This window comes from Monodelphis domestica, chromosome 8 (assembly GCF_027887165.1).
Source record: "Monodelphis domestica isolate mMonDom1 chromosome 8, mMonDom1.pri, whole genome shotgun sequence".
In the NCBI taxonomy this organism is placed as follows: domain Eukaryota; kingdom Metazoa; phylum Chordata; class Mammalia; order Didelphimorphia; family Didelphidae; genus Monodelphis; species Monodelphis domestica.
In genome coordinates, this window is record NC_077234.1 from 97,660,062 (window position 1) to 97,678,726 (window position 18,665).

At 33.6% G+C, this 18,665-nt stretch overlaps 1 protein-coding gene across 11 annotated transcripts in view; it reads right to left on the bottom strand.

The window, feature by feature from the left end:
• Positions 1–18,665, bottom strand: part of DGKH (diacylglycerol kinase eta) — a 239,208-nt gene that overhangs the window by 18,396 nt on the left and 202,147 nt on the right. For 7 of the 11 annotated variants that reach the window (XM_001363032.4, XM_056807290.1, XM_056807289.1 and 4 more), the window contains 9 exons: positions 13,721–13,828; positions 11,283–11,396; positions 10,875–11,009; positions 9,727–9,893; positions 8,835–8,940; positions 6,248–6,340; positions 2,728–2,847; positions 2,245–2,350; positions 661–791 (listed from right to left, as the gene is read on the bottom strand). In XM_001363032.4, coding sequence (XP_001363069.2) covers positions 661–791; positions 2,245–2,350; positions 2,728–2,847; positions 6,248–6,340; positions 8,835–8,940; positions 9,727–9,893; positions 10,875–11,009; positions 11,283–11,396; positions 13,721–13,828 — 1,080 coding nt within the window. The remainder of the gene's footprint in view (positions 1–660; positions 792–2,244; positions 2,351–2,727; positions 2,848–6,247; positions 6,341–8,834; positions 8,941–9,726; positions 9,894–10,874; positions 11,010–11,282; positions 11,397–13,720; positions 13,829–18,665) is intronic. The other 4 variants (XM_016425028.2, XM_056807292.1, XM_056807294.1 and 1 more) reach the window with 1 other exon arrangement.

The window sequence follows — 18,665 nt, forward strand, 5'->3', positions numbered from 1 at the left end:
GGTTCCATGTTGTTTTTTCTTTAAATGGTCACAATTTTGATTTAATTTATTAAATGAAAAAATGAATTTGTAATTAGTTAACTGATTAGGAAAGTTGACTGTATTAATCATTTTTATTAACATGCCCAGCAAGAAAATAGCAGCTTTGCTATCAGATAAATACAAACAGCACATGGCCATTGTTCTAACCCTCTTACTCATTAAATCCTTATGTACACTAAATAAAATGTCTCATGACTGCAAGAGAATTTTCAGCTCTTGACCTCCTCACATGAGAAACCTTTGAAATCTTTCACCAGAAGCTGCCACCTTCCAAACTGATCCCATGCAGTAAGCTCAAGCAGGTAGGAGCACAGTCAGAGCTGCTGCTGCTGGCTGCTGCTGCTGCTGCTGCTCAGGAAAATCATTATGTTCATTGAACCTCAGCTATTATTATCATTCTGTGTGAAGCATTTGACAAGAACATGTTGCAGGTTTCTCAGCTTCAAGTACAGTGCAACACAGAAGGAGTTCAGGCCACAGGATGGTGTAGATTAGTTTATTGCACATTTGCACAAGATAAGCCAAGCTACAAGCACATGGCAGGAAGGGAACAGAAGGAGGGAGGTGTAAAGTGTAAGAACATTCTTAAGAGCAGAAAAAGTAGCACAAAGAAAATACCTTAAGATCTCTCCTTTCCAGGTGCAAAAGCTCAGCCCCTCGGATGTCATGGCGGATGAAGATTTCTGTGTACTCTCCCAAATTGAGCTGATCCAGCCAAGCAGCAACTTCATCTGTGCCCCACTTTTGAACTACCAAAGTTAAAAGCAAAACCCCCTTAATTTCTACATGCTCAATGCATTACAAGCAAAGGATGGCAAAAGAGAGAGGAGAACAGAGTAGAACTGCAAGTGCTAGCCAAGGAAAAGATTAAAGGTATCATTGCCACAAAACTGGACAATTTCCTGGTTGTTGTTTTTTTTTTCATGCAAGTTACAGATTAGCAGTAAATTTGAGAAAATATCTCTCCAAAGGCAAGGTTCATTGCTTTGCAGCCGTGCTCTCAGCTTTAGTACAATTTCTTCATTAACTCTTTCCAAATTACAAGACATGTATCAAAAATTTACTTTTTACTACTAGGATCAGTGATGCAAAGGCTAAATGAGCTCTGATTATTTCTTAATGACCATTTATAAGCTCCATTGTCAGTAGAAATGAGCTATAAGTTCTAATTAGAATATGAAATCAGAATTGGGGTTTTCAATTTTACAGAAACTTTGTTTGAATTATATAGTCTTGGTGAATTCAAGTCTCTCCTCTACTGATTTCTCTAGTACTCTTAATTAAAGCAGCCAATACTCTATTAGATCAATTTAATAGGCCATTTAGAAGCTTTGTCAGCACTCCACTCTGAGGTTAGTCATGTTATATTATTGTTTAGTACAGAATGATCATTCTTTTGCATATTTTATTCAACACTGATTATCTTCAGATTAACCTACTCATGTGCCATGCTGTGTTTCTAAAAATTAGTTCTTAGACAATTGTTTTTACAAACCTCATCATTAAGATCGTATGAGCCTCTTTGAGTGAGACAGCTAGTTCAAATGGGGAATGAATTTGTTTGGCTGTAAAAAGGCAGCTACCGCCAGAAAGGTTAGCTTTTGGTTCAACTTTAGGCATATAATGTCAAAATGTTCAATTTCTAGGGATGGATGAAAGGAAAACTGGAAGGAGAACAGCAAAGAGATTGTTTAATCTTTATTTATAACAAAGGTGGTGTTGCTGTGGATAGGCACGCGTGGGTGTGTGCGCTTGAGTGTGTGTGTGTGTGTGTGTGTGTGTGTGTGTGTGTGCGCGCGTGTGTTTTGGTTGGGGTCAGTGAAAACAGCAGGGTGAGATTCTATACTTAAGAGAGAAAAAAAGAGAATGTATGGCTAGTAGGGAAATATATTTAGTAGGTTAAAAGGAGCAGATGAAAGCTGCTATACTCCATTATAGGAATCTAAAGTATCTGGATCTTTTCCTTTGAAGTAGAAAGACAAGACACATACCACTATATTGAATTGCTGTTTAGGAGGATAAAGAACCATCCAAATATAAATACACTAACATCCACCAAGCAAAGTAGAAGGCAAAAAAAGAGTTACAACTGATACATATGAATGTCCCCCGAATCCTTTATACATATTTTGGGTGCAACATTATCTTCATCAGTTCTCTTGCAATGAGAATATGCTGCTGCTTGTCTTATGGAGCACCTACCAGGTAGTGGGCTCCCCTTCAGCTTCTGCACCTTCTCCTTCTTAAATTTGGGCACTATGCGAAACATGGTGCTTTTGTTTCTTTTGGTATAATCCAAAGGAGGATCCTGTTTGAAACAGATTTTAAAATAAGTCACTTTTATGCTATTTTGAGAAGAGAAACTCACTGGTATAATAAAGACAATCCTTGGATATTTCCTCTAAGGGTCAATATTATGAAATAAGTCTAACTTTGAGCAATTTTCCTTATCCAGTGATTAATTAAAAGCATGCTTATGCTCCCTGGCTACCTCTATATAAGGACTTTTAAATTCTCCTGCAGAAGCAGGCAACCAAAAGTCAGAATTCCTAAGTTTGTCCCAATATAGAATGAAAAAAAATCAAGGTTATTCTTAATGGTTTAATCTGTTTTGTATATCATTTTTCTTATTTTTAATGTAAAAAAGAACAAAATTCATATAGAAATAAATCCAACTTCACAAACCTCATCATCATTTGAATGCAGGACACCATGAAGCCATGGAATATCTGATAGTTTCTGTAATTCCACCTCCACACCATGTAATGCATTGGTTACCAATTCTTCATGCGGAGATTCCAACTGCTATTTACCAGAGGATTAAAAACATTCCTTTATTTTGAAAGAAACTTTACACAAACTTTATTCATCTAATTAGCAATGAAAAATGTTTTTTTTTCTAATTCACTATATGAAACACAATATCCTTTCCATACTTGCTCTAATCCTTGCTTCTCAATGATATCATCAGCAGCTGGTGTACCTTTAGTAACCTCACAGGATAAATATGCAGCCTTCTAACATTTCTATTCATGTGAATTATTATTGGCTTGTTTTCTTCCTCTACATAAATAGGTAGGAAATTACTTTTCCTCAGACTAGCTAGTCCAATTATGTAGAATAAACATACTTCTCAAATAAGCAGCATAAGACCATGTAGATACAGAAAATGATGCTCCAGGACTTGTTTTATGAGAACTGCTTGGATAGATACCTTTTGAGTGACTTGATAGATAGAGCAAGTGTAAGAAAAATGTGCATGACATTTGGAAAAAATGTCTTTGGAGAATAATTGTGGAGACTAAGGTGAAGCAGAAAATTAATATACATCTAGTCAAATGACAGATAAAAAGGGGTGAAAAGAATAAAACTGTATTCTCCAAGAAGAAAGTCACTTTTTAATCATTGCAATATCCAAGGTTCTTGGGTTCAGAGTCATGGACTATTTCCAAAAGGGTGTAAGGGTAGATCGTGGTAGTGGTTTGAATTATCTGGAACATACTGTCTCCTGTATACCCTTTAGTGTTTTGCTTCAGCTAGGCTGCCCTGTGAATGATAATAGGTTGGCTGTTGTGGCAACAACTGGCCCCTTCTCCATAGGAACTGCCTCCACAGATGATGCCTGTGAGGGATGAACTAAAAACAGAACCAGTGAGTGGTTTGGGGGAATGCTCTGACTGCCACAACTCATATCTATCTGTTTGATGGTGAAAGTTGTTCAGCAATTTTTGCTGGTGATTATGAGAAAAGAATATCACTCATATACAATGGTTTTTTCCTTCAGTGCTGGCTACAGGGTCTGGGCTAAATGCAAGTTTGGTGGTTTCATGAGCACTACTATTCCCAAGGCTCTTGAGTTCACAGTCCTAGACTATTTCCATTAAGATCTGACAGGAAATTATAGTTAAAGTAATTAATGGTGGCTGTTTGATTTGTCTGGCACATTCTTCTCTCTCTCTCTCCTCTATGTATTTGTTATCCTCTTTCTCGGGGTGTCTTGTTTGCTGTTCTACTTTGAACTTTTTCATATTCTTCTGACATTCTAATTTGTATTAGTGTCATTTTTGATAACTTGTTCTTTGATCCTACTAGATTCTAAGCTCTTTTTAAGTCAGGGGCCATGTGGGTTTTCATCTTTATAGCTTCAGTACCTGACATAATTCTCTTCACATAAGTATTTAACAAATGTTGAATTAAACTAAGTTAAATTTGTAATTTGCTGGATATTTTTAACTTGATATAAGCAAAACTTATTCTTTGTAGTTATGCAAAAGAGACAATCTTCATTCTTATTCATCCACAAAACAGTGGGAGTTCCAACTCTTTTTGATATCTTTCTTTGAGTTCAAATACATCCCTTGTGAAACTGATACATTTGTTCTATAACTAATTTCTACAAATAAACCTTAATATCATTCCCATAGCAAATAATTGCCACTCATATATGCACATATATATGCATATGAATCAAATATATATATAATACAGTAACAAAGGTCACTTTAAACATGCAAACATAAAATATTTCTTGATAATATTAACATATCCTTTCTTCATATTCATAGAACACAAATACTTCTATTACAAAACATATTCACTTTTATTTTTAAGCCTAACATTCTTTCCATTATCCATCTATCATCTTTTGCCTATATCCAGGCAAAAATAGCCAAAAATAATCACCCTTTCATTCCAGTTCTATTGTGTCAATTAAGCAAACATTTATTTCATGCCTCTTATGTATATGATAGAAAACTGGGGGAAGGAATAGGGGTTGGAGGGTGGGTGCTAGAGATTGGTCAAGACCAATGATTTCATTTGTTTGGGGAATTATTCAGTATGAAAATTCTTTTCACTATTGCAGTTTAGGAACCCATAGGCAACTTGACAATTTTAAAGGATTTCCCTGGGAGGTTAAGTGATTTAGCCAGGATCTTCGGGTATGGGTCAGGAACAGAATTTAATTGAAATTTTCCTGGCTCCAGAGTTTGCACTATATATGCCAAGTCATTCACTTAAAAATCTCTGCCTTGCATAAAACAGATACTAAGTAAATGTTTGCTGAATTGTCACAACAGAACTAGGATGAGGGATTGATCACTCTGGACTAACTACACCAGTAAAACTTACAGAGCATGCCATTGTGAACCATTACCAAGAAACATTTCATGAGGCAGAGGGAGAAAGAAGTGGTGAGCCACTCCAGTATCTTTGCCAAGAAAACCCCAAATGCGGTCAGGAAGAGTTGGACACGACTGAAAAACAACTGCACTGAAAGTTTTACTCTCATAATTATAACAGAACATAAGTGCTGTAGTGCTCTACATTGCATTTGAAATTTGTAGACTGTGAGTTCTAGATTGGATTTTAACTACATTCTCAGAAACAAATCCTAGGCCTGGGGTTCTTAACTTAGAGTTCAGGAACTTGTTCTTGGTTTTGTTGTTTTTTTTTTATTTTTATAATTGTATTTCAATATAACTGGTTTCCTTTGTAATTTTATACATTTTGAAACACTATTCTGGGGAGGAGTTCATAGACTTAAACAAACTGCCAAAGAAGTCAATGAAAAAAAAATTTAATTAAGAATCCCTGCCTTAGGAAACTAAGACCATGTTTCCAACAAAATTCAACACTCCAAGGTTCTTCTGGTACTATGTTAAGACAGTCTAAAGAATAACCTTTGTTTGAATGGTGTACATTAGGGCAAAACCAGTCATGTTACACATTCACATTTGCCCCCTTCTGGGCAAATAGAGCTCTCTCTCTCTCTCTCTCTCTCTCTCTCTCTCTCTCTCTCTCTCTCTCTCTCTCACTCTCTCTCTCACTCTCTTATTCTCTCTCTCTCTCTCCCTCCCTCCTTCCCTTTCTCTCTCTGTCTCTCTGTCTCTCTGTCTCTCTGTCTCTGTCTCTGTCTCTGTCTCTCTCTCTCTCTCTCTCTCTCTCTCTCTCTCTCTCTCTCTCTCTCACACACACACACACACACACACACACACTCTACAACTAAATCTACAATATGGCCACATACAATATGGCACAGCACCTGGGGCAGATTTTACTTGCTTTTACCTAGAAGAAAGAACTTAGAAAAAGAGACAGGAAATATCTAAATCTAATGAGCAAAGGTTTGTCAGTGAATCTGAGGCCTTCCAATGAATTCCCTCATCACTGCCCTAATATCAAACATTTCTCTCCCTTCCCTTACCAAAGGAACTCTCCCAATTAGTAAAGACTCAGTTTCATTATTTAGTGCCTTCACATTGACAGCTATTTCGATGGCAGTGTCTCTGGTAAGACTCTGGAAAAGAAGAACATCAGAGATATAAGTGGTACTGAAATAAACTGTGATTCATTTATTGGTAATCAACAAAATACTTAGATTCTTTAGAAAAATTGGCCTTGCCAGTAATTTTCCAAAGTCATTTGAACTACCAATATTCCTTATAATGTATCATTTTAACCCATTCCATTTGCCTCTTTCTTCTATATCTTATATCTATGGGCTAAAAGAATGTAATCATCTGCCTCCAGCAAATATATTCAGTTTCCCACTTTTAAAAACACATTCACTTGAAAACCCAAGAGAAAAACTTCAAAGGAAAGATAGCATTAACTAAATTATCAGTAATTGTGTCATATGATTCTATTCAGATCTCTTTTTGGTCCCAAACATGGGGTCAAATTCTTGTTTTCATGCTAACTTAATTAAGTAACTTATTGAAAGCATGACACAATGAATAGAAGGTTGGCCCAAGAGTCAAGAACATGCAGGTTCAAGTCCTGCCTTTGATATGTATTCCCTGTATGACAATAGGTGCTGAGTGCTCTAGGTAACTCTCTAAGTTAATTGTTTACAGATGAATTGCTGATCTATGAGCTATTTATATTTATTAAATCATGGGTAAGAAAAGATATGTAACTTCATTTGAAGGAAGTGATAATGATAATAATAATAACAAAATGGATGTACATAATTATTTAAAATCAATGCATTATTTCATTTAATCTCACAATCACCCTGTGAGGTGGTTATCCTACAGCCATTATGAGGAGATAAGGAAAATGAGGCCCAGAAAATTAAATGAATTGCCTGAGCTCCCACAGTTTACTGGGGGTAAGGGAGTGATCCGAAGGATTAGGAAAGGGGAAGCTACTATGATTCAGTGACAGGAAACTCATGAAATAATAATTAGGGTTACAACAAAATGTGTATTATCCTGGATAATGCCATGCTGAGACTAACAAGCCAAGGTTCTGCTGAGCTTGAAGGTTAAAAATAATTGCTAACCTTGGAGCCTTAGTGTTAAAAGGTCTTGTGTTAAGTTCCACCTGCAACCATGGTAGGAAAAGGGGCAGTTTCCCAATAGAGAAACTGAATCATTCAGCCATCTAGACAAAGGAGAAACCCACAAGAAAGAAATGATGTCTTCAGAGACTAAAGAAAAGGAACCTAGACAACTGAAGGAGCAAACAGGTCCAGCTGGGACCACCAAAGGGGTGAGTCAGCAGCACTTAGCCAGCCAAGCTAAATTCAATGCTGACAGTGATGTTCAAGTGCACTTAAGTTGTTGCCCTGGCAACAAAAGCAATCATGAACTGGGCTTTATGTAAGAGGAAAATTGTGATAAACAAGAGGTAGGGCTCTTTGGAAAATAGGATTAGTGAAGGCTGGAGAGAGATGAAGGAAGAGTGGTGCCTAGAAGTCTCAAGGATGGGTCAGGGAAAAAGAAGAGGTTAAAGCATATATGTTCTATAGTCTTGTAGGAACAGAATTTAGATTGTACAGCTCACTCTCTTTCTCTCTCTTACTATCTATCTATCTATCTATCTATCTACCTATCTGTTACATTAAAATTCCCAGGTATTTCCCTTCCTATTTCCCCTCCCCTCATTAGAGAAGGCAATATTTGATAAAAAGATATAAACATATAAAATTATGTCTTCATTGTTTCTATTTGTTTCTCATAGTTATGCTTGCTAATAAAGTTCTTCTTTACATTATTCTCTGTGACCTCGAGGCCATGGCAAAGGGAAAGAAGAAAGTCAACACAGCTTGTAAAATGTGGTTTGAATCCAGACCTTCCAGATTCCAAAGACAGAGAACCTATCCACTATGGTAAAAGAATGAAATTTTCTTATGATTTCTTTTTATAATTCATTCAGAATAGGAACATCTCTCTAGAGGAGTTACCTTTTAATAAACAAAGGCATTTTATCCATTTGAATAAAAAGAAAACAAGTTTTTTAATTATTAAATCTATCTACTTTGAATTGAATATATAAACATTAAACAAGAATAATTTTAGCCTGCATATTTGAAAAATCCTACACATCCTTGATTAAAATGCTTAGAGAGAAAACCTGGGATTCTATTCATTTGGAATCATATGAAAGATAGGGAAACATGGAAAGCGAAGTAGAGAGAATTGTTTAAGGGAAAAGGAAAAAGAAGGAATGGGATGAAGAGAAATGTGTGAAAGGTCACCTTTAAAAAGTTATTTGAAATGAGGATCAATTAGGACTAAAAGCATTTTAGTGCTACCCAGAAAATGGAATCCAAAGTAAAGTGCAAAAGAAAAAGAAGAGAAAAGAAAAGAAAAAAGAAAGAAATGGGCCCCAAATTAAGACACAAACATCAATATAAATTGCTCATTTCTCTTAAGATTCTGGGTATTCTTAAGTATGTTATTTGTTAGCTATCAAAGATAACCTCAATACACTGGAAAACACAGTGAATTGAAATCTAAATAAAAGATTACATTTTGTTAATTATATTTTGTATAACTTCTTACCTCAGGAAACCTTGGGTTGGCTTTATTCAGGGCATGAGAACATGCATTCACAGCATGAGCTAACTCTTGCTCCAAAAGACTGTGTACTTTTGCCGCTTCACAGATTCTAAATACAAAACCACATTTTAGAAGCCTGCCTTGGGGTGGGAGGATCATTATTGTGGAGTCTTGTGGGATCAGGATGCAGGTGGGGGGGACATATGAGTATAGAAAATGTCCAAAGATGGTAAAATAGTTAAGTACATTAAATAAAACTATTTTGCTTTCAAAACAAAATGTATCCAATATAGGGGGAGAAAGTCTGTCTAAGCACTCTTGGTTTAACTCAAATTCTATTACAACAAACACCTTTATAACAAACAAACAAAAAAATTTATACCCAAAGTGTCAAAGCTTAGCCAGTGACTTATTTATACATTATTTGAAATAACAAAAATTTATTAACTCTTTATTTATCTTGCACCATTGGAGAATATAACTTCTCTCAAAGTACATTTTCCTTTTCACAGAATCTTAAATGCTAAAACTTTATTTTCACCATTTTTGGTAGAAATGTTTCTAAAATGGAAGTATACAGTAATAATTTGGTTGCAAAAAGTGGGCTGAAGGATGTTAAAGGTAAAAGATAGTTAGAAAAGGAAATAGGCTAATCCTTATTGTGAATAATAATAATATTTAACTAGCATTTACACAGTGCTTTAAGGTTTTGCATATAGCATATGAACATGTTTTGTATGCTATCTATATTGTTTCCTACTCTAAATGTGTCTTCCGAATAAGAATGATCTTGTCTTTATCATATCATAGCTTGTCTATAGCCAAGTACAAGTAGGCTTAATAATAAACACTTGTTGATTGGTTGATCCAATCCAATCAGTTTGTTCATGCTTACCTTGTAATGAGTTCTTCAGCTGCCTGTGAACAGTGCTGCATCAGGTTAACTTCCTCTTCTGTTGCTAAATCAACAGCTTGTTGAAGATATTGCTGAGGTCGAGGGGGTACCTTACCAGCATCATACTTCTGTTTGTCTTCCCAAGATTTGAGGGTATTTTCAAAAGCCTATTGAATTCAATAGTGAATTATTAGATTGCAAACAAATTAAATAAGCATTTGCAAAGCTCATATTAATGTTGCATGAAAGCAAGGTTTTTCCAATTAAACTTCATACTAAATCCACTGAAAAATATGGGAAATACACTGGATGAAATGTAAATTATTATTATTATTATTATTTGGTGAATTTATTATTAGATGATAAATGTGAATCGATGAATGAATTCATGAATGAGTGAAAAAGCATTTCTTATGATTGATTGAACTACAATGCAAAATAAACAAAAGGTACACTGGTTCTTTGTATCATTCTCGTGGCAATACTGATTTCAGTTATATAGATACATATATTTGTATATTGTTACAGTCATACAATCTAACACAAATATACAATATAATACAAAATGCATTGTATGTTGTATATAATCATATTTATATACATATACCTATCTGTTATATAGGCATATCTCTCTCTCTATACCTATATATTTAATATAGGGATACCTCTACATAGATACCTATATATTACATGAGTGTATAATTATGTATATGAGTATATAATTACATAATGTATATAATTTTTATTGTAGCAGAAGGAAAACAAAAATATGTATATGGACACAAATATGCATGCATACATATGTATATACACACACAAACCTATTTATAAAATTACATAGTACTGAAAAATTGAAGTGCCTGAATTTTCTATTTTAATCTCTAAGTGCAGATAAATATGGGGCAGAAAACAAAGGGGTTTTTTTTTGTTTTAAATGTTTAATCTTAAAATTAGTGAGCACATGAGCTCATCATGAGTCCATGATCTTAGCACAGGAAGCTCATTTGAGTTTCTAATACAAAGAGGAATCCTAGTCTTTCCTTTATTTTCTATTTCCCAAAATGAGTTCAGTGACAAGTGTTGTTGTTTTTAACAAAAGGCTTTATAGCAAACTAGACATGGGCAGCAAAATGGTTCCTGTTACATACTCTGTCTCTTGTTAACATCTGAGCTCTGTTTTTGTGCACAATTTTAATAATCCCTGGAGGCTGGATCCAGGCCTCTCCATCCACTTGTACTGGCACCCCTTCATCGCCAAGTATGGTGATCTTTACAGACCGACACTGAAATGAAACAAAGATGTTACTTTATAGCACAAATACACCTGGATTACAATCCACCTGCACCCAGTTCCATTTGGGAGGCTGTGACTTCTAGCCAGGATCACCCAGAGAGGGATATGTTGCTGTATTTTGTTCATCAGTTATGGTGACTTGCACAGTTGATAAAACAAAGTCAACATTTTACAAAATAGTATCTGGCGTCAGCATTGATTAAATGAACTCTCATTTTCCTGGTCTAAGACCTGCTGTCAGACTTTGCAAAAAGACACAGACCTGAGCTATTCGGTGGTGCTGTAGTTTTATGACTCTGGACATCGCCATCTGCATGCTACCAAATACTGCAACGACCTCCAGTATCTTGTCATCAAATGATGGTGCGGTAAATATCTAAAACAAAATAAGTGCATATTGAGAGAAAGGCCCAAGGTTAGACAAAATGTTAGGTTACAAGCGTGAGGCACAACGTAAGTCTAAAAAAGTCAATTCTTGGCAACAAAGTGTTCTGTAGTATAAAAGCACTTATGATTTAAAAAATGAAGAGAACAGCGGGTAAAATGTGGAAGCTGATTCTCTTGTATCAGGACATTATCTACCAACAAAAGAAAAGAAATAGAAAAAAAGATATAATTATACACAAAGGTATAATGAAAGCAAGCTGTTAACATATGTACAATAATATAAGTGTTCCAGAAACTATGTGGATACAACTTTCACATCTCTCTCTCCTTAGAAAGCAAACTTTTAAAGTTATTTTGTAGGTGTCCAGTGTATTTGTAAATGTTTCATACTAGCATAAAGCAGCTTTCAAAAAGTTTCACAAGCTTCTGAGTACACCAAAATTCTCTTACCTAAATGATGCATACATATTAGAAAATTCAAAAACCTTATAAGATGAGATAAACTTGGTAAGTTTAAAGGTGGTAAACTGAAATTTTTATCTATGTCAGTTAAAGTGTTCTAACAGGCTCCATGCTTGAAGGAAATTTATCAGATAATTATAAACAGGGGGCAGTTATGTGGCTCAGTGGATAGAGAGTCAGATCTAGAGGTGGGAGGACCTGGGTTTAATTTTGGCCTCAAACACTTTTAGCTGTGTGACCCTGGGCAAGTCACTTAACCCCTACTTCCTAGCCCTTACTACACTTCTGCCTTGGAATCAATATACAGTATTGATTTAAAAATTTACTTAAAGTATTTAAAATGTGTTTAAAGTATTTAAAAATAACAATAATTATGATGAATAAATGTATATATAAATTTCATGGTAAATAGAATTTTATTTTTGGTGATTAATGTAGAAACGAAATCACTATTGGAAAATTATCATGCTTTGTGTTTATAGGTACATATATTTCCATGAACCTTTTTATTTTTAAACAGTTTATTTTTTTTATTTGTTTATATTTTTCCCTCAGCTCTCCAAAAATAATCCTTTTATATTAACAATAAAGTAATAATCATTCCACACAGAAAAAAAATCAGGTAATATACGAGTTATATTAAATGTTAAATGGTATCTTAATAAGCATGCATGAAAATGTCTCAGTAAATAGTCATTTGTTTCTGACATTAATATGGAAATTAAATTATTTGTGAAAAATTGATATATTTCTTTCAGTAGTAACATCAAGAAACATTCAAGCCTATTGAGGACAATAAATTGCCCAACAATTTGATGATCTACTATCATTTTAGGACCACCAACGTAATACAAAAATACTTAAAGTACATATTCACACATTTCAAAGGTGGAAGTCCAACTTTTTCATATTTTATAAAAAGAACTTGGGGATCCCAAAGCTGAGGTCATTACCTGAGGTCACACAGGTAGAAATTAAACAGTAGAGACAGGATTCAAATTTACATTGGGCAAATTTGAATGTATTTCAAATAAAATCACTCTAGTGTGTTTTGAAATTATCTTTATTGCAATTTTCTTGACTGCACATCACAAAAAAGAATGAAATATCTTTCCAATTTATCTTCATATTTCATTTTATATGTTCATGGTAGGAGAATGGAGGAGAGAGTTATGAGAAATCAGAGGGAACTGTAAAACAATAAACCAAAGATGAGAGGACCTCTTTTTCATCTCCATCAAGTTAAAGCAAATATTCTTTTTTCTTATTTTCATATATTCTCTTGAAATTGTCTCCTGATCTCAAATTCATGGTAGTTAAAAGTAGATTCAGTTGGAAATTATTTACATGAAGCACCAAGTAAAATAATTTCCCCAACTTAAAACTAATAGAAAGCATGTGTATATGTGTGTGGAGAATGATTAGATTGTTTCATGTGTCCTCAGATCTTCTCCATCATGCCCTTGTCCCAGATACTTTCTCTTCTATTCACCCCTTAATTTTTCACTTTCTTTTTGTCTTGTCTTCCCAATTAGTGTACAAGCTCCCTGATGAAAGGAACTTTTTGCTTGTTTTATATTCTCTTGGTTGGCAAGTGTCTGGTTCATAGTGCATAATAAATGATTGTTGATTGACTGGCATATCTTTTTGTTAATTTTCTAAGTTAAAAGTGAATAGGCTGTGTGATCTTGGCAAGTAACTTATTCCCCCATTGCCTAGGAGCGAATACACAGTATTGATTCTAAGACAGAAGGTAAGGGTTTAAAAAAATGTGAAAAGAATAATTACAGTGAAGAAGATCACAGAGTTTTTATCAACAAATATTGTGAATAATTTATTAATTCTACTTACATCATCCTCTTTAGTTCCGCCCCAGAAATTAGTACCTCCAGCATAACTTGGGATATTCAATACTGCTATTCCTTGTAGACTAGGAAGGGGAATATATTGTCCATCGCACTGAAATATAAGATATGTCAGTGTTAATGGAAAGGAAAAAAATTGCAGGTTAGTTCCTAAGATCTTAATTTTTTCGACACTCAAAGAAAGTAAAGATGGAGAATGTTATCAGTCATGTTAGTTATCTTGGAAACAAATTCCTCACATTCTGAAGGTCTTAATTTCCAACTAAATAATTAAAAAAAAAACCTAAGTATAAACCACCATAGTAAAGAAGTCTGGAAATACTTCATAATTTTTCCATATTGTAATTTACACAATTACAAAAATCTATATGAATTTTTAAAATATATTGATTATCTAATTTGATTAAAATTCTATTCTGATGACAATCAATGATATAAAGGCAACCCTGGGTTCTTGAATGCTGTCTCTATGGAGTACAAGCTAGAAAGACTTTGATGATGGGATTTTTGGTAGACTGTCTATTGTAAAAGGAAGTATCTGAATTTGGAGAAGCAGCAGCAGTGGGCTGGCCATCAATAAACAAGTTCCATTAACCACAGTTACCTATTAATCTCCTTAGGAATGGATAATCACTGTTCTTTATGGGAAATACAATAGACACATAAATGAAATCATAGATCCTTGAAGAATTAAGCACAGAATAACCCAAATAAAAGAAAATATGAAAAAAAGCATCCTAAAGCTCTCACTTTACTCATCACTCAAATGAAGACTAAACTACTACTTAAATGAAAACAGTTCTAGTGGGTAGGAAAATGTTTTTGCCTATTTACTTAAATATTTTACCAATTGACTATCAAATGATATTGTAGTTGTTCATATTTTTTTCATTACTACAATTAAATGCCTTTCCTCACTGATGTGCAAATGACTTTAAGACAGTATTTAAATAATTTTTCTAATAATTTTCTTCTCTCTCCTATATTTACCCCAAATTTTTTTATTTTGTGTATATTTTTGTATATACATGTGTACATATTTATACAGGGTCTTCCAAAAGTCTTAGTGTAATTTTAAGCCTTAATAGCTTTAACACTGCACTAAGGCTTTGGGGAAGTTATATATACATACAAATGTATATACACATACACACACATATATGTATACATGGTTTCCCTTTTGATAGAATTTAAACTCCTTGTGATCAACTGCTTTGCCTATCTTCAGCACATAGCATGATGCTTGGACCTTAGTAGGAGCTTAATAAAGACTTCTTGATTGTGGGATGATTGATCAATTTTAAATGCAAATTACAATTTGTTTTTTTTGATATGCATTATTAAACAAAAACATGGTCATTGGAAAGCCATAACTGAAAAAAGAGAACAAGTATTTGGGAAATTTAGAAATACAAAACCGCAGTTTTATTGGTGAGCATTGGCTGTACAGAAAAAGCAAACATAAAAACAAAACTGTAACAGCTGATTCAGGAGAATCAGCCCACATAGGTGAGTTGCTTTTAAAAGCTATTCTCTCTTGCTTAATTCATCTTGTTCGTATATCCAGTCCTTGAATAGGCATAGAACAATATGTGATCATCATTTCACATCCTCAAATTGTACTGTTAGACAAAAGAAATTGAAATTAAAGAGAAATAGGTTGCCTCACCTAAACTTTGCATTCCTCTTACACAGGTGTTTTTCTGATGTGAGAAGATATATAAAAGTATCAAGAGTCCTACCCTCAAAGGCCTTGTAATCTAATTAAAAGACAAAAACATCAATGAAATTGACCTGGGAATAGCACAATGAAGTACCAAATGAGGTAGGATAGAGAAAAAAAAATTAGCCAAAAGGGAGATGTTTGTTGGACTGAAGTGATCAAGGACAACTTTACTGAGGATAAGACACTTGGGTAAAGTCATAAAGATGGATGTGTTTGAGACAAGATCCAGATAAGTCTTGACAAATATGTCATCTTTTTTATATGTAATCTACAAGGCAAAAGATATGGATGAAGGCTATCTATTTAGCCTAGAATCAAGTGTTCTGAGGGCATTGCTTTCTTGTGATATGTATTGTTTTTACTATGTTTGATTAAAATTTTGTCATAAATGATACTTATTTCTAAAAAACATTATTATTACACATAAAATCATTATTTTAAAAGTAAAACTTAGAGGTCAAAGAAAATCAGTATTGCTACTAGAATGATACAAAGAACCAGTGTACCTTTTGTTTATTTTGTATTGTAGTTCAATCAATCATAAGAAATGCTTTATCACTCATTCATCCATTCACATTTATCATCTAGTAATAAATTCATCAAATAATAACAATAATAGTTTACATTTTATCGTGCTTTTCAGGTATAACATCCCTACTTTTGTAGTTGTTCAGTCATTTCAAGTTGTATTTGACTCTTCATGACCCCATTTGGGCTGCTGTTGTTTTGTTTTGTTTTGTTTTGTTTTGTTTTGTTTTGTTTTGTTTTGTTTTGTTTTGTTTAGCAAAGATACCAGAGTGGTTTGCCATTTTCTTCTCCATCTTATTTTAAAGATGAAGAACTGAGGCAAACAGGATAAAATGACTTGCTCAGGGTCACACAGCCAATAAATGTCTGAGGCCAGATTTGAACTCAGGAAGATGAGTTTTTCTGGCTTAAGGCCTGACACTTATCCATTGCAACAACTAACTACCTTTCTATCCCCACTAAACAGTTGAGGCTGAGGAAGACAGAGGTTAATGACATGCTCAGGATCAGTCAGCTAGTAAAGTATCTGAGGGCACTTTTGAATTCAGGTCTTCCTGACACCAGGCCCTGTGCTCTATCTACTGTGCAACCTAGACAACTGATCATTAATACACTGACATATTGGTGAATGAAACTCATATTTTTCTAGGATTGTCCTAAAATGAGTCAATACCTAAAAATATCTTATAGAATTATATTTCTCAGTAAAGCCCAAAGTTTCTTAAAACAATAAATAACTATTATACAAATATTAATTACAAATAAGATGGCAAGTTCATTACTGCTATTTTCTGCTTTTGGATGTGAGCTCATAAGCAAACTGACTAGACTCAAATATCAAATAGGAAAGGTACAAGCTTAATAGACAGATGAGTTAAGGCTATTTCAAAACCAATTATGTATGAAATAATTATCAATTTATATAAAAACTTTTAATTGGTGCAAGATCTTTCTAAAAATAATGTTTAAATACACATAGGCATTAGTACATATTAGCCTGAAGTTCAAGTTTAAAAACTTCAAAGTTTTCTGAAATTCTACATTTAATATGTATAAGCCCAAATGTTCTTGAATTTGATACTGATGTTCTAAGGCTTTAAGAAAAAATATAAAATTATAATGTATCAAAACTTTATTTAATTACCTGGAATTTTAAATATTAACACCTAAAAAATTCGAATCCAGATATAAATAGGAATATTAGGCTTTCAAAACAAGCAGCCCGTGATTTTAACTGGCAGCCACCACAGAACTTCTGTACTGAAATCATGTCTAGCTTCTCTCAGATGCTCCAGGAATACTTTTTGAATAGTTGATCTAGCTTGATTTCATTCTTCTATGCTTATTCTATAACATTGTGAAATAGTTGGTTAACTCAAGTTCAAGAGGTAACTGGATTTTGGAGAGAGTTCTGTCATTTAGGTAAATTACTTTGCCAAATCTACATTTTCTGCCTCCACCCAATTATACTATTTAAAAAAGCTAATATTTACATAGGGCTTTAAGGTTCACAAAGCTCTTTATATGTCATGTCCCATGTGGACCTCACAACAACACTAAGAGGGAGGTGCTATGGAAGGCGAAGGATGGAATAAGTTAACTCAATATCTTAGTGTAACAAACAAATAAATAAATTTAAATAAAAACAGATAAAGAACCTATGATGGTTTAACTTAAGATTTAAGTAGCATGCAGTTAGTGTCTGAGGCAGAATTTTAACTCGGTCTAGCGGCCTAGATATGTAAGAATAATAAATAAATAAAATCTGAGGTTACCAAAACAAATACCCTGCCTCAAGATTTACTAGAGATTATTCCTGTGCCCTGCATCTCCACAGCTCACTAAAAGAAAGATTTCAAAAATCAGTTAGCTAAAATAACTTTAGTACTTAAACTTTACTCCATTTGCTTCCTAATAAAAATGAAATGGTAAAGGTTTCAAAATATTTTTTAAAGTTTATACAGCAAGCAAATAAACTTATCCTAACATATGGTAAGACTTTTTTGGATATGGGCAAGGTTCTTCTTGCTATATTCAAATGTATATTAGATGTATACAAAACAAAGAATCATAGGGATGGATATCTCCTAAGAGATCATCTAGTCAAATTTCTTTTTTTTTAATAGAAAAGGAAACTGAGGTCCAGAAAAGTTAAGTAACTTGGGCAGCTATGCCCATTATATATATATATATGTGTGTGTGTGTGTTATATAGTAACATTTATATATATAAATGAGATAAGTAGAAAGTGCTTCACATAACTTAAAGCACTATAGAAATACTTGCTATTATTATTATTGTTATTGTTACCTTCCCAAAGTCACACGGCTAGTAAGTGGCATAACTAGCATTAACTAGTGCCTTAAGATTCACAAACATCTCATTTAATAATGAATCAATGGTTACTATACTGCACTGTTTTATGTCCTCAGTATATGCTTGATAGATAAAGAAGCAATAATGAGCTTTTCTTATGAATCTTTTTTATATTTCACTAAGAAATAAGGTGTCAGAAGTAGCAGTTTAAAGAAAATGACTTTTTTAATAGGAAAGTGAGATTTAATGAGGTTTTTTTGAGACAAGTTGTTTAATGATTAAATAGGTTTTAATTTCTGACATTTTCTAAAAAAAAATACCTTCTAAAATTCCTATAATATTTTATGCTTTCAGTACAAGA